Raw genomic sequence first — 23156 nt, forward strand, 5'->3', positions numbered from 1 at the left:
AGCCCTAGCTGACAGTAGAAATAACCTAGTCAGTCTTTGATTTTACTTAGCCTTTTCACAGCAGCTGAACCATCCATTTGGCTACAGTTTGTAATATTCCTTTGGTTGTGCTAGGAAAACAGTGAACCAAGGCAGCATCCTTGTATGAAATTGCCTCAAGTTGCACGAGAGGAGGTTTAGACTAGATATTAGGAAAAATTTCTTTACTGAGAGAGTGTTCAAGCATTAGAACAGGCTGTCCAGGGAGGTGGTGGAGTCACCATCTCTGGAAGTGTTCAAAAAACGTGTGGACATAGCACTTCGGGACATGGTTTAGGGGGCATGGTGGTGTTGGGTTAATGGTTGGACTTAATGATCTTGAAGGTCCTTTCCAACCTTAATGATTCTGTGATTCTGTGTTGGGTTGACCATCTTAAAGGTCTTTTCCAACCTTAATGATTCTGTGATCCCTGCTTCTGATGAGGGGAAAGGGACATTCTAGAATATCATAGTAACTTCACCTAATGTCAAAACACAGCTGGTTTATTAGGAGCTGCAAGGAAAGACTCACTGTTGGGAAATCAGCAATTAGTCCTTCATACAGTTATGCAAAATCTTGTTTTATATCTGCAGTGCAAATAGGGCTACAATTTGACATTTATCCTCAGAAGTTCTGAGCAGCCACTCAGCTTCTGCCCCCAGTTTCAGTCTGTGAGTATAGCCAAGTAATCCACAAAGGCAATTAAATATGAAGATATGTTGTCAGTCAAGAAAGGATAAGAATGGATTTTTTTAAATGTTATTCTTTCTTAAGCATCAGTTGTTTAAGGGATCAGATGTTTTTATTTTATTTCTAAGAAGAAACCTTTACTGAGCAAGACAAGGGCCAAAGTCTGTTTAACAGCACGATAGCTACTAGCACTTCAGTGTAACAGTGCTAGGACATGACCCTGCCATTGCGGGTAACACTCACAGATATTTGTTGGTATGCTGAGGGTTTGGGATTTTTTTCCCTCCATGGTCAGCTCCATTCCTTGGTGTTTCACCTTCACTTTGTGTGCTTATTCTTTCAGTGCAGATGAATTTACAGTTTGCAGGGCTGTGTAGGCAAAGACAGCTGCGCCCATAGATGGTGTGTGGGAGCAGATTAACAAATGAGCTTCAGATGCAAGCCTGTCCTGGTTTTGGCTGGGGTAGAGTTAATTTGCTTCCTAGCACCTGGCATAGTGCTGTGTTTTGGATTTGGGATGAAAATAATTTTGATAAGACAGTGATGTTTTCAGTGGTCGCTAAGCAGTCAAGGACTGCCCGGCTTCTCATGCTGGCCTGCCAGTGAGAGGCAGGGGGTGCACAGGGGGGGGGGGGCACCCAGCCAGGGACGCCAGCTGGGCTAGAGTTAATTTTCTTCATAGAAGCTAGTGTGAGGCTGTGTTTTGGATTTGGAATGAGAATATGTTGATAACATCATGATGTTTTGAGTTGTTGCTAAGGTCTGTCCAGCTTCTCGTGCTGGCCTGCTGGCAAGAAGGCTGGGCGTGCTGGGGTCACCCCCAGCCAGGACAGCTGGCCCAAACCAGCCAAAAGGACATTCCATACCATACGGTGTCATGCTCAGTATATAAACTGAGGGAGTTGGCCAGGGAGGGGCCATAGCTTGGGAACTGGCTGGGAATCGGGTCAGCGGGTAGTGAGCAATTGTGCTGTGCATCGCTTGCTTTGTATATTCTTTTATCTTTATCATTATTATTATTATCATTTTTTTATGTCCTGTTAAACTGTCTTTATCTCAACCCACGAGTTCCACCTTTTTTCTGATTCTCTCCCCCATTCCTTGGTGGGGGGCAGGTGGTGAGCAAACGGCTGTGTGGTTGTTTTAGGTACCTGCCCGGTTAATCCATGATGAAGCCAAGCCTTACAACTGTATTTCATGCGAATAACACTTAATCATGGGAGTTGTCTTTGGCAATGGCAGATTCAGGTTGTAAGATTTGAGAGGCCTGATCTCAGATATCTTGAAATCCAAGGATGCTAAAATGACAGTAACAGATTAATCAGTGGAGAATATTCAGATGGTCCTAAAGATCACCCTGAATTTCCTTTGCAGTTAGAAACAAATAATTGATTCTTAAAATTTAATTAACATCGGGAAGCATAAAAACTAAATTAACATCTGTAAAACCTGCTCTCTGAGCATCTCAAAATGCAATTGCTCTATCTATTAATCCATAAACAGAAATGAAAGAATGTTACTGAATATGTGCAGTGAAAACCTGGCTCCACCAAGACTTCTGGCAAAATTCTGTCACTTGAACAAGGCCAGAATTACAGTCTTGGTGTTTTAGTTAGAGGTGGCCCAAAGCCCTGGCTCTGTAAAAAGGCTGAGATCTGAATTTACATTAAATATCTCGATAGGATTTCCAGTGTCACATCTGCACTACATTTTGTGCCTACGTCTGTAGCCCACACCTCAGACAGATGCAACCAGGTGTAAGTTATTTTAACCAATAGCACTCTGCAGGTTACTGTGCCTGACCCCCTTAGAAGTTATGGAGCCTTGACAGGGGGGTTCCTTGAGTTATACCTTGGACTTTCAGAACTGTCTGTTGTTTTGCATACGAGACCTGTTTTGCAACTCCTCCGTGAACACTTAGTGCTTGCTTTCAGTTGTATGAGGTATAAAAGGAATTGTGAAAATAATGTGCATAGTGTAAAAAAAAAAAAAAAAACCAAAACTTTTAAAACTATATTTTTGTAGTATAAGGACCTAAAAGATGTGTTTGTTTTCTCAAGAACGTGTTTGACAGGTGGGATTGTTTATGAATTTGAGTCCAAACATTGACAGAGTAAGAATTTTCTTCTGCTGTGTCTCGGAAGTTGTGGATGCCTCATCCCTTTAGGTGTTCAAGGTCAGGTTGGACGGGGCTTTAAGCAACCTGATCTAGTGAAAGATGTTCCTGCCCATGGCAGGAGGACCAGATGATCTTTAAAAGGTCTCTTCCAACCCAAACCATTCTGTGACTGAATGATTCTGTAAGTATCTTGTGGGATAAGTCCCCATCACATGCTATTCTTGAACTGTCCTTGAATATAATCTGAAATAACAGCAGCTGCTAGAAAGGAACGATGCCTCCCCACTGGGGAAATCACTGGCAATTAAATAGTCTGTACTGTGGCATGCCAGTGTCTCAAGCCCGTGGCATGGTCTTGTTTTATGTCTTCAGAAAATTTAAATTGTCTTCATAAAGTGCCAGCTTTTATGGTACTTGAACAGGACAGATTAGCAAGGCCCAGGATGGATTTTCTCACCAAAATGAGGAGGGATCTGGCCCAGCATCAAAACAGTCACACAAGGTTTGAGGAGGAGATCCAGTTTCAGTACTCCTCCTTAGTCAGTATTTTAGTTACTCACAGAAAGCCAAGCAGTGTGAACTGGGGAACTGTTAGGATGTTTGGGAAAGGGTACTTGGAGAAGGGGGAATTTGAAAGGGTTTGAATCTGGGTTTAGCCATATCAAAGATGCATGCCATGAACATTAGCACTGTTGGTTATAACTAGAGACAGGTGGACGTCTTGTTTTTAACCAGACAAGATTTTACTTTATTTTGGTATAAAATGGCAAAAAAAAAAAAATCTTGAAATCTCAGTAAGTTTCACAAAATAGGAAAACTGTTTCCCATTCAGATTTACCCTTGGCTCCTACAGTAACACCCCAAAGGGCATTTGTTCATTTGTCCTTCTGGAACAGCTCTCCCAGCTGTATGTTTTCCCTGCTCTGTTTCTGGCTGTGTGCATGGACAGCACACCATGTACAGAATGGTGTGTGACACACATTAATACATATAGATAGCCTTCTGCTTCTGACCTTACAAACTGTCCACTTCAGCACTGTCATTCTATAAAATGTCCAACTGCAGTCCAAGAAATGCATTTTAAATGTGAATGCAAACATTTCTATTTACTGATAACACCAGCGCAGCATTTTTTGCTTTGCTGGGATTAGGACCTTGATAGTTAAAGTTACATTGGAGTAATGACACTCCAAGGTCGCATCCTTTACTGACATGGCAAAGAAGGAGAGGCCTTTGTTATGTTTCTGCTGATAAAATTAAGAAGGATTATTCCTTGTATTTGGTGACATATGGTAAAAGTGAAAGATTGTATTTGTGACCCATAAATATTTTAGGTCACCAAGAACTAGGAGAAATTTACATGTTGCATTGCATGAAAGTTGTATTTAATTCATACTGAAAGATTTTAGGAAACATTCTGAAATCTGATAATGATGTAAATAAATGCCTCTCTCCTCAGTGAACAGCCATCTTCTCACATGAACTAAAGAGCAGCTGCAGTTCAGCTAGGGACACCTTAAAAAAATATAAAAGTACTGTGGTCTGCAGAGAGAAACTCACAGGCAATTCCAGCTTAGAAGGCTAACTCTCCAAATCACAACCTTTGTCTGAATATGCTCCATCGTGCTTCACTTTCATGCTCTGTAAAATGGGGGGAATAATCTTTATTGATCTGTCTACCTTTTAGGAATGCACTAAGGAGAACTTAAACGATATCTTTAAAATGTTTAGAACAGTTTTGATGTATGCAGCTCTTACAGTATAGCTTAGTAGCTGGGCTTGCTGTTTTACCAGGTCTTCCCACAGGAGAGCTGTCCTGCTTTTCTTTATGGCTCTCTGGTCTTCCCATCCAAACTTCTAACTGGGCAAATTTGGTAAAGTGATGATGACTTCAGCACTTACCACTGATTAGCTGAGCGGCCATAGCTAACCAAGTGCACTCTTAACACTCAGGGAGTCGGTTTAAGTTGTCACACTGTACTTCGCAGTTGAGCCTACCTAGAGGCACGCCATCGGGCTGTGACTGCTAAAGGAGCAGTCACTCATTAGGATACTGTCACTTGATTGAGTGATATCGTAGCCTAATAACGGAAGAAAGAGGGTGATTCTCTGATGAGAGCCTCTTGCCCCTCCAGCTATGCCTGAGTTAGTTGGATATCCCTGTGTGATGCTTTCCTGAGGATGGATTTTTCTGGGATGGTTGTGTATCAACTCTGGTGATTTAAATATGCAGACGTCTTTGCAGATCCTTGCTGTTCTTAACACAGTTCATACACGTACCCTTTTAGTATCTTCAGCAAGAGATTCAGAGTTGTTACTCTAATTTTGCACTGTCAGAAAGTAACTTAATGGTCTGCCCACAAAGCCACCGTTGTTTTCATTAAACAGTCATTTTAGAGGAAATTTTACACGGTATTGCCCATTTCCCATTGGTATAATGTAAATTAATAGTTGAAATCAATAGGAATGGTATATGTTTGTTTTGGAGACAAATTTGCCTTCAAATTTCATTAGCAACATTTTAGCCTGTTCTCCTGAGGAAATGAGTGCTGTGGCTAGTGCTGTGTATCCTTCTCTCCCTCTTTCCATTCATCCATCTCTCCATATGATGGCTTTGAAACAGCTGACCAATTTCAACAAAATTAATCAGAAATAAAGAGATCTAAAAAGACAATTAAGCTCCTAAATGGAATGAGTATGAGCAGACAGACTGAGGAAAGCTGTTACTGTTACTATCCCGTTACTATCCCCAGTAAGGAAAAAAGAGGGAGAACTCGGCCATAATCCACCCTATTTCTCAGCAACCAAGCAGGTCCACACTAGTAGTCAATTTATGTGATGAGGAACACCGGACAGCTGCAGTGATACTGGTGGGGGACCAAAGGGACATGCGGTGTGGTGGATGTTGAGGATAAAGAGGAGGAAGCAAGGCTTCTGAAGAGGGAAGACTGGAAGCCTTAAAATGGGATAGATGTTTTCAAGGGGGCTGTGACAGGGAAAGTCAGAGGAGAGGTGGTGAAGGAAATGAGAGATGTGTTTTGCTTTTTTTTTTTTTTTTTTTTTTTGTTTTACCTGTTGCAGTAATTCTATGACTCTAGCTTCATTTGTTGTTGTCTGGGGGGAAAAAAAAAAGTTTTGTTTTTTGCACAAGTTTCATCAGAAGTTTGTTTCGGATGCTTTAATACTTGGAAAAAATGTCTTCCAACAGGGTAACATTCTTCAGTCTAGAAGCTTATTGACTGACAAGCTTTCTTACAGTATCTATTTGACATCTTATCCTAATATTAGTTTTACATGCACGTTCACATTTTAGGAAAACACTGTATTCTCAAATCTAAGATGTCACAAGTGTCTCTTTCTGCAAGTACTTGCCCTAGAAATGTTAGTTAAAATGTTTTATCTAACAGCACTCCTCCCATTGTGTTGTACTACTTAGTTGTCATCCAAAAGCAGCTGCATTTTTATGAACATATCTTAATAAGCTGGGTCCTGAAAGGCACCAGTATCTCTTTGTTCCTTTCTGAGATCACATGGGAGTCCTAGGTGGTCATCTAGGTATCAGTAAATCGAGGAAAATTACATAAGCACATCGGTTCACAGTTGTACAGATGAGCTGTAGAAAGCAACACAAACAGGACTGATATTTGCATCTATTTCACTCTACGTTCTAATGAGAGGTGAGAACAAAGGATCATCCAGGGGACAGAGTGTGGTCCAGCATTTGTTTCATACACTCTCAGCCACAACAGATTTGTTGGGGATGACAGTGGATGGTGGTAAAATGTACAGGTGATATGTGGCGTGACAAATGAGTTTGAAAGCCCATCTCACCCCCGTAAAGGAACGGTTGTTTCCCACCCTCAGCCTGGCATATCTATCTCTCTGTGCTTGTTTCACCTAAGTTTGATTTAACATGCGTAAAACAAGTAATTATGTGTGGCATGTGTGCATTTTCCCTTTCTGTGTCATTTTTTCCAGATTATAGGAACGATCCCACTGATGCCTAATCCAGTCCCCTCCAGCCAGGCAGCAGGTGGAGCTCAGGGACTTCAGGTGCAGCCGATAACTCCACAGTTATTGACCAACGCCCAGGGTCAGATCATCGCTACCGTCATCGGCAACCAGATACTCCCAGTGATCAATACCCAGGGAATAACACTATCGCCACTTAAGCCAGGCCAGCAGGTAAAGTGTCTGTAGCCTGAATGATTATCAAAACAGATGCGCAGAAATTTTCTACTCTTCATGGACTCTCTAAAACTTTCCAAAACCTCCCACTTTCCAATTTTACTAACCAAAGAGGAATTCTGTCATACTACATGGCGTATTAGTGCTTACTATATATTTAGTTATAATATAATATCTTATTATATAATTTATTTATACATTTAGGGGTTATCCACTTATTCTCTTTTTTTTCTTTTAAAGGTCAATATAGGGCCAACTGAGAAATTTTCTGCAGCAAAAGTGCAGTAGGAATATGAGACAGGAGAAGCCCACCTGGCCTATAAAGTTCAGTTCCTTCATTAGTGATCACCCAGTAGACTGGGGTTTGAAGTGTTTCGGAATGTGCAGAGAAAACAAAGAAAAATACAAAAACTTACTAGTCTTCTTCACTGGAAATTCAGATATGATTGTGCATATTTGCGTAGACTGACTGTATTTTTAGGGAAATTATCATTCACTGGCACCAAGTAGTTCACAGACTTCAGGATGGGTGCAGCAACTTCACTCAGGTCCAAAAAGATTTCTGTAGTTCTCTTTATAGTATTCTAAAGTCAAGTTCATTAGTTTTGTCTACATCTGTAGAGCAAAGAATTGTAGTGCCAACTTTTTTCTCTGAAAGAGAGGAAATTGAGGATGGAGAAGGCATCAAATGTGATTACCAAAAAGGTACTTATGAAAGTGTCACTCAAATGTTCAACTTACCATTCCTATTGCTGGTGGTGCTCGTTTGCTAGTCCTGCCTATGCCTGCAGTCACAGGTAGTAGCCTTCTGTATGTTTCTGAGAATCCCAGGGCCCCCTGAACTCCAAATTAATGATTTTTTTTTTTTTTCCAAATTTAGCAGCAGAGAGCAAATTGATCTCTAAGGTGACTTTTTTGTTTGTTTTGAAAATGTGTCACATCCAAATGATTACACTCTTTTTTTCCATCCTGTCTTCTGTGGTATCTAGCAGAGGCATTTTCCAAAGCACTTGTCATTCATCTAACTATTTTCTTTAATGAGAGCAGACTTATACTACTGGCAAATGCTTTTGCAATTGGTGTATGTATGAGGCTTTAAACAAAGTGGAATGGATGGGAGGGAGGGCTCTGTGTTCTCCTGCACTGGAAAGCCTGACAATGGAATAATGAGAAACTCAGCAGCTTAAATTTGGTTTCCTGGAGGGTGTGTAGAGTGGGGTGTTTCTTTTTGAGTCAGTCCTCTGGAAAGATTAGATCTTTCCTTCATTTATGGGGGAAGCTCTCAAAAAGCATTGCAATCCTGAGATCCCATTTAAAATGCATGAAGTTTAGAGGTAAAGAGGAGGATAGAGGTGTTGTATTATTCCCAGAGACCTTCTCGCTCACAGAGCAATGCACCTTCTGAGTCCTGCAGCAAAGCAACCTGTTCCAGGCAACATCCGCCAGTAGGATCCATGGGCAGAGAGCGGACAGAGGTGTGACCTTTCTCTGCACGGCTAGTGGCACTGGGCTCACATAAAGGGGCAAACTGCTGCTGGAGGCTGCAGCTTGCTGAATAAGAGCAGGGGTTTGAGGTAGAAAGTCACTATTTAGCCACATCGTGCGGTATTGTACTAGTTCATCCAACCTGTGTGCTCATGTGCGGTCCTCAAAACAGAGGATCAGCCGGCACAGACCGTCAAGTCAGCAGAACTCTGGTTATGTCCAAGAGCCAAAGATGTGCCCTGAATTGTGCTGGTCTGCCCAGCCATGCCGTGTGAGTAGAAAACATTATTTTGCAAGATCAGTTTTGCAGGGTCCAGCCTGTGCCTCTCACACAGAGTCCGGAGGTCCCAGGGGTTGCAGGAAGGGGCACCAAGCAACACAAAGCCTCCTTACCTGCATCGGTTGGAGCCTGATCAAGACAGTACTTTTGATCGGGTGGGGGGGGGGGGCGGTGTCATGCAAATACTATATGAAAAAATACTACACATTATCATTTTTATAGGAACCACAGAAAATTATTTCTGTGTATTTGTGCTCCCTCTACCGGCTCTTCTGCTTTTACTGAAGGAAGTCAGAAGAAATTTTGCCATTGATTTCAGCGCAAACAGAGAATAGGTATCAAAGCCAGATTCCTCATAGGAATAATGCTGATGGACAGTCAAAAGCACTTGAGCTAGTACTATACAAACTGCCATATCATTTGGAAAGTAAATAGAATTACACAAAGTATAAGGAGATTGTGAATTTATCTTATTGCCTGGTTAAACACTTAGCAAAACTGTAGTGTTTGGCTAGTGTTTATATTTAGTGCATATTTAGTCATAAGTTTAAAACCTTGTTATTAGAGGAACTGAGAGCTCAAACTCAGAAGGAATTTCAAATTCAAAATATTTTTGAAAATGGTGTCACACGGCATTTGGTGTCTTGTAACTTGATGAAAGAAGCTTCAGAAGGGTGAAAGAAGAATGCAAGACAAGTTTGGGAAAAGTTTTGAGAATGTCACAGGGAAATAAATAATGTAGTAAAATGTTGCAGTTACAGATGGTCCTAGTTTAACTTTCAACTTGTCACTTCCTTGGAAACTAGTACTGCAGGAGAACGAGAGGTGATTGCAAGCGATAGTAGTAAGCTGCTTCTTGTTAGCTGAGTCACAGTGACTGAACCTGTGTAGCCTGTTTCAGTTGCTAAGTAATGCGTGCCAATGCTTACTTTTTGTGTGAAGAATGAAGATTTAAATGCCTCAGACATTGGTTTTAGTCGGCTTTACTTAGGTAGGCTACATGAGTTATTTATTTTTTTTTATTCTTTTATTTATTTATTTATTCATATATTTATTCAACTTTTTCAAACTTTACAGACTAAAACCTCAATGTCTCCTCACGGAAATGAGTCCATATATTACTTGTGCATAGTGTAAAGCAGTGCTGCTTTTTCTGTTGTGAATTCAATGTTGTGAATACGTTGTTTTTTAATGTACACAAGCAATTCCATTGGAATTCTTCCTATTGTTTTTAAGAATAAATGTTTCTGATTTATGTTCTATAAACTACCCACAGTAGGGGTTGTTCCTCTTTAAATTACACAGAGTAGTTAAAGTTTCAGTGTTTTCCAAGATAGTGCTAATCTAAGCAGCACTGTTTTTGCACACACCAAGAATTCTCCTAGAAATTGTAATGGCTTTCTAAACTGGACAGCTGTTTGCACTCCTGTTGTAGCCTGTGTCCTTTTTATCTCTGTTCATAAACAAGTTTTTCTTTGTCTTTAATAATTTTTACTGCCCATCTCCCAACCATTTCAATTTCCACACTAATCTCTTAGAGATTTTGTGATCAGAACTGAATGCCATGATCACAGTCAGTATGCATCACTGTTTTACATTAACATTATAATATTTTCAGCATTACTTTCTGTCTTTATCTCAATACAGCCTAACATCCTCCTTTTTTCTGATTATCTCTGCTCATTGAGCAGGTTTTTCAATAAGCAGATGTATCCACCATGATACATCTTTACTTCCCTGATTGTTACCATTTGAGTCACTAGAATGATTCCTTTTAATGTGAATCAATTTGCACCTATCTACTCTGCATTTCATCTGTCATAATGCTCCCCTGGCATGTTGTAAACAGGATCTGTAAGTTGTTCGCGGTACTCTGTACTAACTTAAGATATTCACATGTTCCTCCTGCTGATTCAACTTCACCATTGTTCACCATCTTTTCTTGCCACTTGCTAAAACCATTCCAGAAAATTGGAATAAATCCTTTGATCTCTGCTTGTAGTCTCTTGAAAAAGGATGATTAACTCCCTAATTTTATGTTTCTTGCTTTTTTAAGTTGCTTGTATGTCATAATAGAAGAGTATCTTGCAACCTTAACTTCTTGCACTTCCTTCATGCCTCTCAGGAGGGATTTTTGTCAAAATCCAGGTTGTATGGCTAAATGCACATTTTTTTCAATAACAGATGAGCTTGTTGTAACAACTTCTTGTCATTTGCTATCAGATTTGAAAACCTTGTTTTAAGGTGTTCTTTCATATCTTTAACAACACTTGCTAACACCAACACAACTGACAGAAGAACTTGAACCATGAATTAGAGTCTTCTGAAATTTAGGAAAGGATTCACCTTGCTTAACTTAGTCATAGAGCAGTTAGCAGATAGCTAGTTAATTAGATTTCCTGTAGAAACAAGGAGACATATGCATGTCCAAGGTGCAACTCAAGCTGTCAAAACAGAATAATTTTTAGATAGGTTGAATCCCTAATAGGTATCTTAAGGTACCTATTGTCTCCATTGACATGAGAGGGGGCTAAGGTAGCTATTTTAGGATAGACAATTAATTCTTGAGTGACTGAAATTAGGTAAGAAGAATCCAGCTGCCAGTGATCACTGGGGTTCAAAACACATTCTTGTTTATGTATTTCTTAAACAGCTTTCCTAAAAACTGGTGTTTTCACAACTATTTTCTTGCCCACAGCACACAGAAGCAACTTCTACACATTATATTGTTCGCCAGTGTACCTCATCATCAGGTTCCCTTCTTGCTGTTGTCTGGCTCTTTCCTTCTACATACTGGATTCATTAAATCAGGCCTGTAGTCCCAGTTGTCCTCAGTCTTGTTTTATATACACTGCCTGCCAGAACTTTTTGTATTTCTTTGTGTCTTATAGCACTACTAGCTTTGGGCTTCTGCCAACTCCTAACACAATAAAACGAGCTACTAGGCAGCATTTTCTTATGTAGTCAGTTCCCCCATCTTCATTGTCATTGGCTATCATGCTCCAGATAAACTGTTGAAAAGACATAGACAGCTCTCAGATGGGTCTGTGGTCATTCTTGTACATTTGCTTTCCAAATTTCATGCCAGACGTTTTCTTTCTGCAGTTTCAACCTCCCACATACATCCTACCATCTCATTATCACAACTCCATGCAATCTCTTGTTTTCCTCTCCTGTTAAAATCTAACCAGCTCTCAGTCATTTTCTCTCTGTGATGCTCTTATTGTTTTGATGCTGTCTTGTTTCATGAGAAATGCACTCTTCTTTCTCTGTGTTTGAATGTAGCCACTAAACTGCGTTGTCTCAATCCAACTTTGTTTTTCTTCTGCTTTTTATATGACTTTCAGTGATGAGGATGACAATTTTTTCTAACTTCTTTCTCTTTTCCTTTACGATCAGCATTGCATAATTCCATTTCATCCATGGATAAAATTACTAGATTTTTGAAAGTCAAGATTACCACACTATTTGCTAGTATGAGTGACTACATCAGATTTTCTTTGGCACAGCATGAACACCTGACTTGTAAGTTACATCTCTTCCTAACCAGTATTCTTTGTGGCATCTGCACTTGTAGGAATAGGATATCTCAGAAAAGTCAATACAACTGCACCACACCATTAGGAATAGGAAGATATCACTACACTACCTGTGTCATTCTAAGGAACTAAGGCATAGGGAGAGTAAAGCACTGTTCACTGTTACTGTTACCTTTGAATTACCTACACCTATATAACACATTTACATCTGTTGCTGTAATATTGACATTATGTCATTCCTGATGGGGATCTGAAAGATGACTGATGCACCTGATTTGCGTATAAAATTATGTCTCCTACAGAAGCCCAGCTGTGTCCTCAACTTCATTTAGCAAGCACAGAGACTTTCAGTTACAGCGTATACTTTGGACGTAGTTCTGACCCCACATAAAGGCTTTAAAAGAACTTCAGCAGATGCCGTTAAAGTCCTACGCCCAGTTATGTCCACAGCACACCAGCACTTCTTTGCTGTAGTCTTCATTTTGAGCTGAGTATGTGCACAGCCTGTGTGAACCCAAAGAGCTTTTTTTATGCTAGTTTTCAAATGTACCTGTTCTGTCAGTCTAAGCAGTGTGTATAGAAGCCCTTTATACTATATATACTATACTATACCGTGAGAGAGAACACTTACTAAGCATCAAATAGGTTTCATATTCAGATTCATATATTCACTTACGTGAATTTAGTTGAGTAAACTAAAGTACAGTGATCGGGTGATCGGGTAGAGTATTTGGGCCACAGTGGAAACATTCTGGCAGAGTTGACAGTGAAACTGATTTGGCATGAAGTGTGTGGATATGCATAATAATTTATTCTTTCCATTTGCTAGCAGACTTAAGAAGACGTTTTTGAAGCCCATGCCTGGTCATGGAGTATGAGTAGGTTTGAAGATAGACGTCCTCTGCCGTGGTGCTCTCAAATCATGCAGTGGCCACAGCACACTGCCACACTTTCCCAAAAACAAATGTATGGCACATTTTAGGAAACATAGATGGAGCAGAGAACTCTGTTTACAGGAAAAATGGAAGCATGAAACACTAAAACTACTAATTCTGTAAGGCATTATCATGGCATTTCAAAGTGTTTGGGAATGTCTTTTTATATCAAGATATTTATTTTTCAGCACCTTCCATGGACTTTAGTCTTTACTAGAGCTAATGTCCGTATTTCCCAGGAAGAACTAGCTGACATCAGAAAAAAAATTAAAATCTTTATTTGTGTCATAAAGAGGGTTGTTTAAAATATATTTCTTGCTCTTTGTGCCACTTCTCTTAGTTTCATCTCTTCTGCCCTTTTTGTTATACTTGTCTTTTTCACCTCTGTCTTCTCTAATTTGTTGTGTTTCCTCGTCTCTCAGATTTCCTTTTCACTGAATCATAGAAGAATAGGACTGGAAAGGACCTGAAGAGGTCATGCTGTCCATCCCCTCCCCCTAGGCAGGATCAGCTGTCCCTGTATCATTCTTGACAGATGGTTGTCTAACCTGTTCTTAAAAACCTTCAGTGATGGAGGTTCCCTGACATCCCTAGGCAACCTAGGCCACTCTCCTTAGCATTAGAAGGGTCTTTCTGATGCCTGACCCTCGCCTCCCTTACTGCAATTTAAACCCATTACTTTCTTCTCCCTTCCATTAGGGCCATGTTTTGCCCTTGCTGTTTGTCCAGACTCTCTGTAAAAATAGTAGCAGTTCTGTTATGATACAGGGCAATGTTCTGTCAAAAGTTTGTTCTTTATTTCCACTTAGCTTCTTTCTCTTTCCTTAGCTTATGCAAAATACCTTGTTACTCTATCACTATCATGTCACTTTCTGGATGCAGGGAACAATATCCCTGATGTCATAAGAAGACCTTAATACAGAACTTCCATCAACCATCCCAACCATATGTAGGAATATCCTACATACATCATTTAAGAACAAAATTTAGTCTTACAGACCTAATTCATTCTTTGCCTCTGCAATTATCAGTCAATACTACCTTCACTGTTGACAACAGCATGTAAAACTGATGTAAAAGAAATAAGAATCAGGCCCTTTTAATTTTTCAGTTTATTCTTATAAAGTATTATGCTGCACTTTACGCTTCTCATATTCATCTTATTCCTCTAGCTGTAGTGTGCATACATACATTCCTGCCAGATACTGATCAGTGTTGCATACAGTCATCATTCTTGGCGCATCTACTATATCCACCTACACAGAATGGCACTTACAGCAACTGCTTCCGTAATTTCTGTGCCTCCTTCTGTCTTTGGATGGAAAATGCACAACAGTCATAAATATAATTCATATCATATGTACGTGTCCAAAATGGGGAAAAGTCAGCTATTGCAAGTTTGAATTGATTCTGTCATCTAGAATCTAATTCATAATCTAATCGTCGCCTCTCCTTACGGCTATTTCTGGGGTGGAAATTACAGTGGATGAAAAGAGAGAGAGTATTTTAATGCAATTTCATGACATAGATAACTATCATTGTTCTTTAAGCAGGACATTTACAGCTTATCCGTCACGTCTGTAAAACAGGGGGTGTGCTGAAAATTATGTAGGGAGTTAAAGATGGAATCCTCCCTCAGTCCGTGGACAGGCCTTAAGGTGACTCTTCAGCCTCTCCAACCCCACTGCTCTCTTTTTCCCTCACAAGCAGTGAGTTAGAAACCAACAATCTGTAAATATCCCTTCTATATTGCTATTACACCTAAGGTCACTGTGCATCCAGACTTCCCTAGCCGTATCCCTTTTTGCCCAGCCAAATTTTGAGAATTTCTTACATTTGTCCAAAGATTTCTGGACATCTGACAAGAAAACTGCCAAGCTTCTGGGTATCCCAGTTATTTCAAAAATACATTTGCAAATGCGTTTTGTGATACAAGTGCAGAGAATCAAACATTTCCTAGACTTAACCAGCATACTGTGGATGTGCTACGTAGTGGCTGTGGGGTGTGAGCGTGCTTTGCATACACAACTGGAGAATGCAGAATGCCATCTCATTCTGGTGCTTCCTGGAAGCATCAGATTTATTGTGTACATGTTCAGCAGCTGAACTGTTTAGGGACTATATGTGTAGCATGGCTGGAAGAATGTTGGATTTGCCATCTGTGTCTTACATGATCATGTATTTCTCCCTGAGAAGTACCAATGGGAAATGGCATAGAATCATAAAAAATTAAGGCTGGAAGGTCAAGGTTCAAGAGATTATCCAGTCCACGCTGCTGTTCTCGGGCAGAGTAGCTATTCCAGTATTTGTCTAACTTGCTCCTAAGCACTCTCATAGGAACTCCAAAGGTTCCCCCACAAATTTATGCCAGTGTTTCACTGCCACGTTAGACAGCTTTTCCCAGCATAAAATTTGAGTCTTCCAGATTTTTACACCTCATTCTCTCCACTATAAAATGTAAGACAAACTCATTCTCTCCTCTTTTTATTAGCTCTGCCTGTGTTTGAGCATCATATCCCTCTCAGTCTTTTCTTCTTTAGGTTAAACATGACCAGTTAGTTCCAGGTGTCTTCATAAGTCTCAGGTAACTCCCAGGCCTTCTGCCACACTGATTTTTCTTCTCCAGCTGGTCCAGATTTTTTCTGAAGTGTGGCATTTAGCTGTGGACATGGTGCCTCCCTGCAAAGTACTTTGCAGTGCTTAGTAGAATCATAGAATGGTTTGGGTTGGAAGGGACCTTTTAAGGTCGTCTAGTCCAGCCTCCCCTGCAGTGAACAGGGACATCTTCAACTAGATCAGGTTGCTCAGAGCCCCATCCAACCTGACCTTGAGTGTTCCCAGGGATGGGCCACCTACCACCTCTCTGGGAAATCTGTGCCAGTGTTTCACCACTCTCATCGTAAAAAATTTCTTCCTTATATCCAGTCTAAACCTGTCCTCTTTTAGTTTAAAACCATTACCCCTTGTCCTATTGCAACAGGTCTTGCTAAAAAGTCTGTCCCCATCTTTCTTACAGGCCCCCTTTAAGTACTGAAAGGCTGCAATAATGTCTCCCCAGAGCCTTCTCTTCTCCAGGCTGCACAACCTGAGCTCTCTCAGCCTTTCCTCATAGGAGAGCTGTTCCCATCCCTCTGATCATTTTTGTGGCCCTCCTCTGGACCCTCTTCAACAGGTCCATGTCTTTCCTGTGCTGAGGGCTCCAGAGATGGACACAGTACTCCAGGTGGGGGTCTCCCCAGAGCAGAGCAGAGGGGCAGAATTACTACAGTTGGCCTTCTTAGCTGCTAGTGCACATTGCCGGCTCATGTCCAGCTTTTCATCCACCAGCACCCCGAAGTCCTTCTCAGCAGGGCTGCTCTCAATCCCTTAATCTTCTTCACATGCACTGCAGACTTCACTCCTGCTCATACAGCTTGGTATGGGAGTTGCCTTTTCTTAACTTTTGCAACATCCCAGTGTTGCTGGTGGCATGTTCAAACTGACAAGATCATTTTGAATCCTAATCCTGTATTCTAACATACCAAAAGTCCCTCCCAGCATGTCATTGGCATGTAAATTTAGTAAGCATATTCTCTTCTCTATGATCCAGGTCATTAAGAAAATATTGATTAGTGCAGAATGAGGACAGATTTCTGGGAAGCACCATCCATGCACCGTTCCTTTTCAACAGATAGATATCTATGCTCTTGGGTTTGTTTTCCAACTACTTTTGCATTCATTCTGCAGCAATTTCATCTAAACTATGTTTCCCTAGGTTATAAAGAATGTCACACAAGGGAGTGTCGAGAGACTTGTAAAGTCAAACCACCTACTGCTTTTTCCCTGTCCGCGAGGCCAATTATCCTGTCTTAGAGCGAGATCAGATTGGTTTGACACAGTTTGTTCCTAACAATCCATGTTGTCTGTTGCTACCTTATTGTCTTGCGGGTGCTTACAAATTGTTTGATTATTCTCTTCAGCACTTTTTCACAGGTTGAAGTCTAGTTGACTGGACTATAATTTTGCAGATCTTTCTTTTAAAGATAGCTACTACATTTGCTCCTCCATCCTCGCCGATAAGCACTAACATCTTTAAGACTGTTCCAAATAGTGTGAAAGCACCTAACTCATCTAAATACAATATTTTTATTCCCTCACCTAGGCTGAAATCTTTAGCTTTGCTAGAGATTCCCTCAGACAACAGACCCAGAGCCCAAACACCTGCCTGTTCCCGAAAGCTGCAGTCTGGAATGATGTGGGTGTAATGGATGGGCAGTCCATTTCTGCATCATTCAGAGGAGGCCAGCCCTCCTGGTGGACTGCTTCCCAAAGAGAAGATGTTATAAAAGTAGACGTTCTGGGTTGGGAGCTCTCTATAGATAAAATCCAGCCCTTAGTGAAATTTTTTTAAAGATGCCCATTGCTTGTGTGAGTCTGAAATCTGGAAGCCTTTCAATCAGCTTCTCAGCTATTACAGAGGTGGTAGATGCCCCATCCCTGGCAACATTCCAGGTCAGGTTGGACAGGGCTCTGAGCAACCTGCTCTACTTGAAGATGTCCCTGCTCATTGCAGGGGGGGTTGGACTAGATGACCTTCAAAGGTCCCTTCCAATCCAAACTATTCTATGATTCTATGATCCCTTTGATACAGTGCCAGTTTTCTTTTTTAAAATGTGCTTGATCAAAAAAAACTCAAGATAATAGAATGTTTTTGTTTATTTATCCCCAGGAAAGTCAGAATAGGCTAAAACTGGTCAGATGAATAATTTTCATTATTATTAAAGGGTAGCTTAAAGTTTCTTGCTTCATTTTGCATTATATCATTCTATGTGGGAGGTAGAAAAAGGAGTTGTAATTTTTTTCCATTTTTAAACAGACCCATAGCAGGAATAATGTCATTAAAATTGTTCATATGTATTCCACAGAGAAGTGTCATCTTGAATGTGATCAGATACCTTTATCTACTATGCCATACAATTTGTTGTCTACTTAGCAGCAGTCATTTCTGTGTGTTCTGGGAGCATATTATATATAATTTGAGTATTCCTAATGAATTCAGCTCCCTTTCTGAAGTCATTTGTTCAGTTAAATATCAAAAGAGAAAAATTCATACCCCTTAGAATTCAAGAAATAAATTTAAATTACTGACTTCAAGCAAGGCCAAATAGGCCTTTATCTTTCCCCCTTTCTGAGAATGCAGATAACAACTATCACTTAAAAGGGAAACCTTTTAATACATTTTTGCAATCTTTTTTGATCAATATCAAGAATCAACATAAAATAACAAGTATAATCAGTAGCAGTCACCTGAGTGTATCAGGATTCTATTTCTGTATCATAAGGCTCTGAAAGGGCTATACTGGACTACTAGAAGGCAATTCAAAACTGTAAGGTCCATTGTGTCCTTCATTCTGCAGAGAGATTGCCCTTTGAATTTGCTGGGAGTTTTATGTAAAAATCAGGACCAGACAATGTTCCTAGTTTTCAATCCCACATGAAAACTTGTTATAGGCAGAAGGGATTAATGGTTCTTTCCTTTCCCCTAGTGAACAACCAAAGACTACACTGTTGTAAAATTTGTTTAAAAAAAAATTGTGAAGCCAGATTCACATCTCACAGTGTATCATTTGCTTTTACCATACTCACTCGACCTTTTAGGTATGTCTTACTTGACAGAGTCCTGATGTGAATGGGGCTCAGAAATTTCACTGTGTATTTTAGGCAAGGACGATTTATCGATTGAGAAATAAGATTTCAACTTTTTGGTTTGTTTGCTAGATCTAAGTCATAAAACAAATTATTCCTTTCTATAGGAAAGGGATTTTCCCCCGATTTATTTTCTTTTCCCCATTCCTGGTCTTGTTGGCCCTGGTCCTGCAGTATGAAAGGACCTCTCTGAAACAGTGCCGATTTATATGAGAATCCATGTAGGGAACAAAAGTCTGACTTCATCTGTCAGAAAACAGGTAAGGACATGTATTTATTAAACCATGATGCTGCTGGGAATGTCATAGGTCTCTTATTACCCATTTCAAACAAGTCTTTAGCTTCTAATTAGATTAAGTATTTGATTAAACTGGGAAAATGAAAAGTCAGAATTCAAAGGAGCCCAGATTGCTCCTGCTGTAACGTTCACCTGAACTAAGTCCATTGGTATTTAATGCTCCTATGGGATTTGTTCCCCAGAAGTAGATGGGTGAGATGGTGCATTGAAAGTTTCCTATTACTGCTTCATTTTCTAAATACCTATTTTTACATTTTAACATATAGCTCCATCAGCCCTCCCAGACGCAAGTGGGACAAGCAGCCTCACAACCCAATCTCCTGCATTTGGCTCACAGTCAAGCATCTATGTCTCAAAGCCCAGTGCGTCAGGCTTCCTCTTCTTCCTCCTCATCCTCCTCCTCTTCAGCTTTGAGTGTTGGCCAGTTAGTCAGCAGTAAGTATTGCTCCCTGGCTCTCCTTAATCCTCTCCTCTGTTTGTCCTCCTCACTGCTGAGTTTCCTGATCTGCTTTCCCTCCTTTTTTTCCCATATAGTAGATTGTATATTGCTAAGTAGAGTGATTCTTACCAGTAAGAACTGCTAAGTGCTGTCATGGATGGGGCTTAAGGTAAACATGCCTTGAGAAATTGTGATCACTGCTAAAAATGGTCATAAAAATGGTAGCAGCCGTTAAGTGACTTACAAGGGCAATTCTTTTAACTAAAATGTAGTTTATGGTCTTTGGAAATGAGAATTTTTTGAATCAGTCAATATAATGAATTATATTGCTCAGAATTTGGCGGACAGACAGATCCTCCTTCTTTTGGTTAGGCTGCTTGTTTGTTACTGTTTGTTTGCTTAGTTAGTGTAGCAAACTGTTTTACAAACCCTAACACTACACCAATCTAGAACAAGAGACCTTTCTTGCCAGGAAAATCTTGCACAATTTAAATAAGAATGAAGTGTAACATGTGGGAGAGGAGAGAGAAGCACGCTGCAGTGAAATAACTGAGTTTCAGTATTAGGACTGTAAGAGCTCACCTCCTGAATTGCCCTTTTTTCCAGATCACACAGTTCAGAGTCTTCGCTGTTACCTTATCAGCATTAACTTTGGTCTTTACATAGCAAAAACAATGTGTTAAAAGTATACATAAGAAGCATTAACAGTTTTTGCACATTGGCAAAAATCTGGGTGTATTAGATGACCTTGTTCAAAGATACTCCAATGTACATATTTCACGTAAACAAACACAATAGCTCACACCATATTGGTAATGTAAAATATATGACTGATACAAGCTTATGAAGGGCTTGGAGAAATTGTCATGCAAAGGAAGATGTGAAAAAATCCTGGTTAGATTATTTCAGAGATTGCTTACATGGGGAAATTACTAGCAGAGCTATAGTGGTAAAATTATGCTGGTGTAACTCCCAGTGTGAATACTTTTATTCTGGAATAAAAATATCCACATTGGTAGTTGTAAGTACATAAAATATATAGATATAATTATACTGATATAAATATAGTGCTGTTGCTCTGTCAGTAAATTTTCTCATGTAGACAAGCTTATAGGAAGAAGACAAATAAGACGCTTCATGTTAAAAATACATAAAGTTACCCCTTGTCTATGTGGGAAAATTGACTACAATAGCTAGTGCAGAATAAGTTACTTTTCAATGGCTAGTCCAGAATAGCTTCTCTTGTGAACACTCTTATGAAAAAAATATTCCAGTTTAAAAAAAATATTTAAAATTATTTATTTTTTTTTTTAAAAAAAAATTTATTATTTTTTTAAAAATTATTTTTAAAATATTCCACTATTCCAATAGTTATTCCAGTCAATTTCCCCATGTGGATAAGCACACTACACAATAAAAGCTATGTGGAAGAAAGCCTTTTAAGTTTACAGTACAAATCCATCCAAAGTTAGGAGGAGCTACTAGAAAAATAGTTGCTTGTTCAACTGTATGCAATTCCTCTTAGAACACGTATTTTATGATAACGATATACATTGTGATTAAAATGATGCAATGGTGATTATTTTCTCATCCTTCTTTCAGTGCATTGCAAATGGAATTGTTCTAGGGATGCACCAAAATTCCTAACGCAACAGGCGGGCTGTTGTCCCATGGTTTGTTCCATACCTGATTCGCTAAACTGTTCCCCAGTTTGCATAACATTTGAGGTGGGGAGCTGTAGAGGGGTGAAGGATGGACTTGCTTCAGGCAGTAGAGGGCTGAGGAGCTGAAGCTTTCTGTCTGACACGTAATTCCAGTGCAATGGCAGGCAAGTCACTTAAATCAGATTTTTCACAAGTGCTCCCTCAATATCCAGCTTGAAACTCTGGACTTCGATTACAGAAGAACCTGGTACTCACAGTTACAATTTTAAGTGCACTTTCACTGTGGAACTGTATAAAGAACCATTTAAAGACACAGTCTAAAAAATCACCTCCTACTTGACCTAGACTGGGTACCCAGAAATGCTTTTTCCCTTAATATCTGTCCACTTCTCTGTGAATGAGAAGGGGAAGACCCTCATCTTGTAGAAACACAAGAAAATAAATTAAGATTTTAAAAAAAAAAAAAAAAAAAAAAACAGAAAAGCTCAAGAGGAGATGAATAACTATGTCTTTGGTGAAGAGCTTTAATAGAGGTCTGGGGCCACACACTGAACAAGTAAAAAGGAAATACATCAATCAGTTCATCCGTAATGAAGCACGATTCTCCTGTGCACTGGAGAGGCAAGGGTCTGGGGAGAAAGAACTGGTAATCCGGAGCTCAAAGACTATGCTACACTGTGTTGTGGGCTACTGTAACTCCAGCATTTTGTAGCTTCTGAGTGTTTATTTGTGCAACTCTAAGGATGTTCTTTTAGCTTCATTTTTTGCTTGGATAAATTTCAAGGTCGTTACAAAAGCAGAATAGCAAGTCAGTCATATGGTGAGATAATGCTTATTTTCATAGTTGGAAATATGAGATCTTCTGTCAGTTGAATGGATGGAGAAGCTGATAGGTTGTGTTATCAACTTGTTGGCCCTGCTTATGGATTTGGCTGAAAGCACAGGAGTATGAGGCACAGGAATATCAATTTGGGGAGGAGAGGGGATACACTAATGAACATAGACTTTCTACTTGTTCTTCTCAGGCTTGATTCCTTCCATGACTTGTCCACTTCCAGTCCCATTACTTCCCCATTCCCTTCTCCACACAATCTGCACTCCCTTTGCCTCCATGGTTTTGTTCCTCTTCCCTTCTCCCTGCAGTCTGCTTTCACCACAGGTCCGTCATTCTTCAACTCCTCCTCCCATTTCAGTTCCCCTCCAGCTCCCAAGTCAGTCTCTGTCCCCAGACCATATCTGTGTCCCTTTTACCAGCCTTTTTATTAGGTAATTAATATTAGGTAATTAGGGACTGGAACATCTCTCGTATGAGGAAAGGCTGAGAGACCTGCGGCTGTTTAGTCTGGAGAAGAGAAGGCTGAGAGGGGACTTTATCAATGTGTATAAATATCTGAAGGGTGGCTGTCAGGAGGATGGAGCCAGTCTCTTTTCAGTAGTGCCCAGTGACAGGACAAGGGGCAATGGGCACAAACTGCAGCACAGGAAGTTCCACCTCAACATGAGGAAAAACTTCTTTACTGTGAGGGTGATGGAGCACTGGAACAGGCTGCCCAGAGAGGTTGTGGAGTCTCCTTCTCTGGAGACCTTCAGCACCCAACTGGACACGTTCCTGTGCAACCTGCCCTACGTGATCCTGCCTTGGCAGGGGGGTTGGACCAGATGATCTTCAGAGGTCCTTTCCAACTGCTACCATTCTGTGATTCTGTGATTCTGTAATTTCTGTCCTGCTCTACCTTGTTTTATCACTTGTGCCACCTCTTTTTACATGTTTTCTTTCCTCTACCATAATGATTACTACTTTCTGCACAGTCAGGC

General features: G+C 40.2%; 1 protein-coding gene across 1 annotated transcript in view; it reads left to right on the forward strand.

The window, feature by feature from the left end:
- Positions 1 to 23156, forward strand: part of LOC104620315 (POU domain, class 6, transcription factor 2-like) — a gene marked incomplete at its 5' end in the record, with an annotated part of 101435 nt that overhangs the window by 67922 nt on the left and 10357 nt on the right. Inside the window, 2 exon segments of the mRNA XM_010286500.1 lie at positions 6807 to 7013; positions 19505 to 19673. Coding sequence (XP_010284802.1) covers positions 6807 to 7013; positions 19505 to 19673 — 376 coding nt within the window.

This window comes from Phaethon lepturus, unplaced genomic scaffold, assembly GCF_000687285.1.
Source record: "Phaethon lepturus isolate BGI_N335 unplaced genomic scaffold, ASM68728v1 scaffold200, whole genome shotgun sequence".
Taxonomy (NCBI): Eukaryota; Metazoa; Chordata; class Aves; order Phaethontiformes; family Phaethontidae; genus Phaethon; species Phaethon lepturus.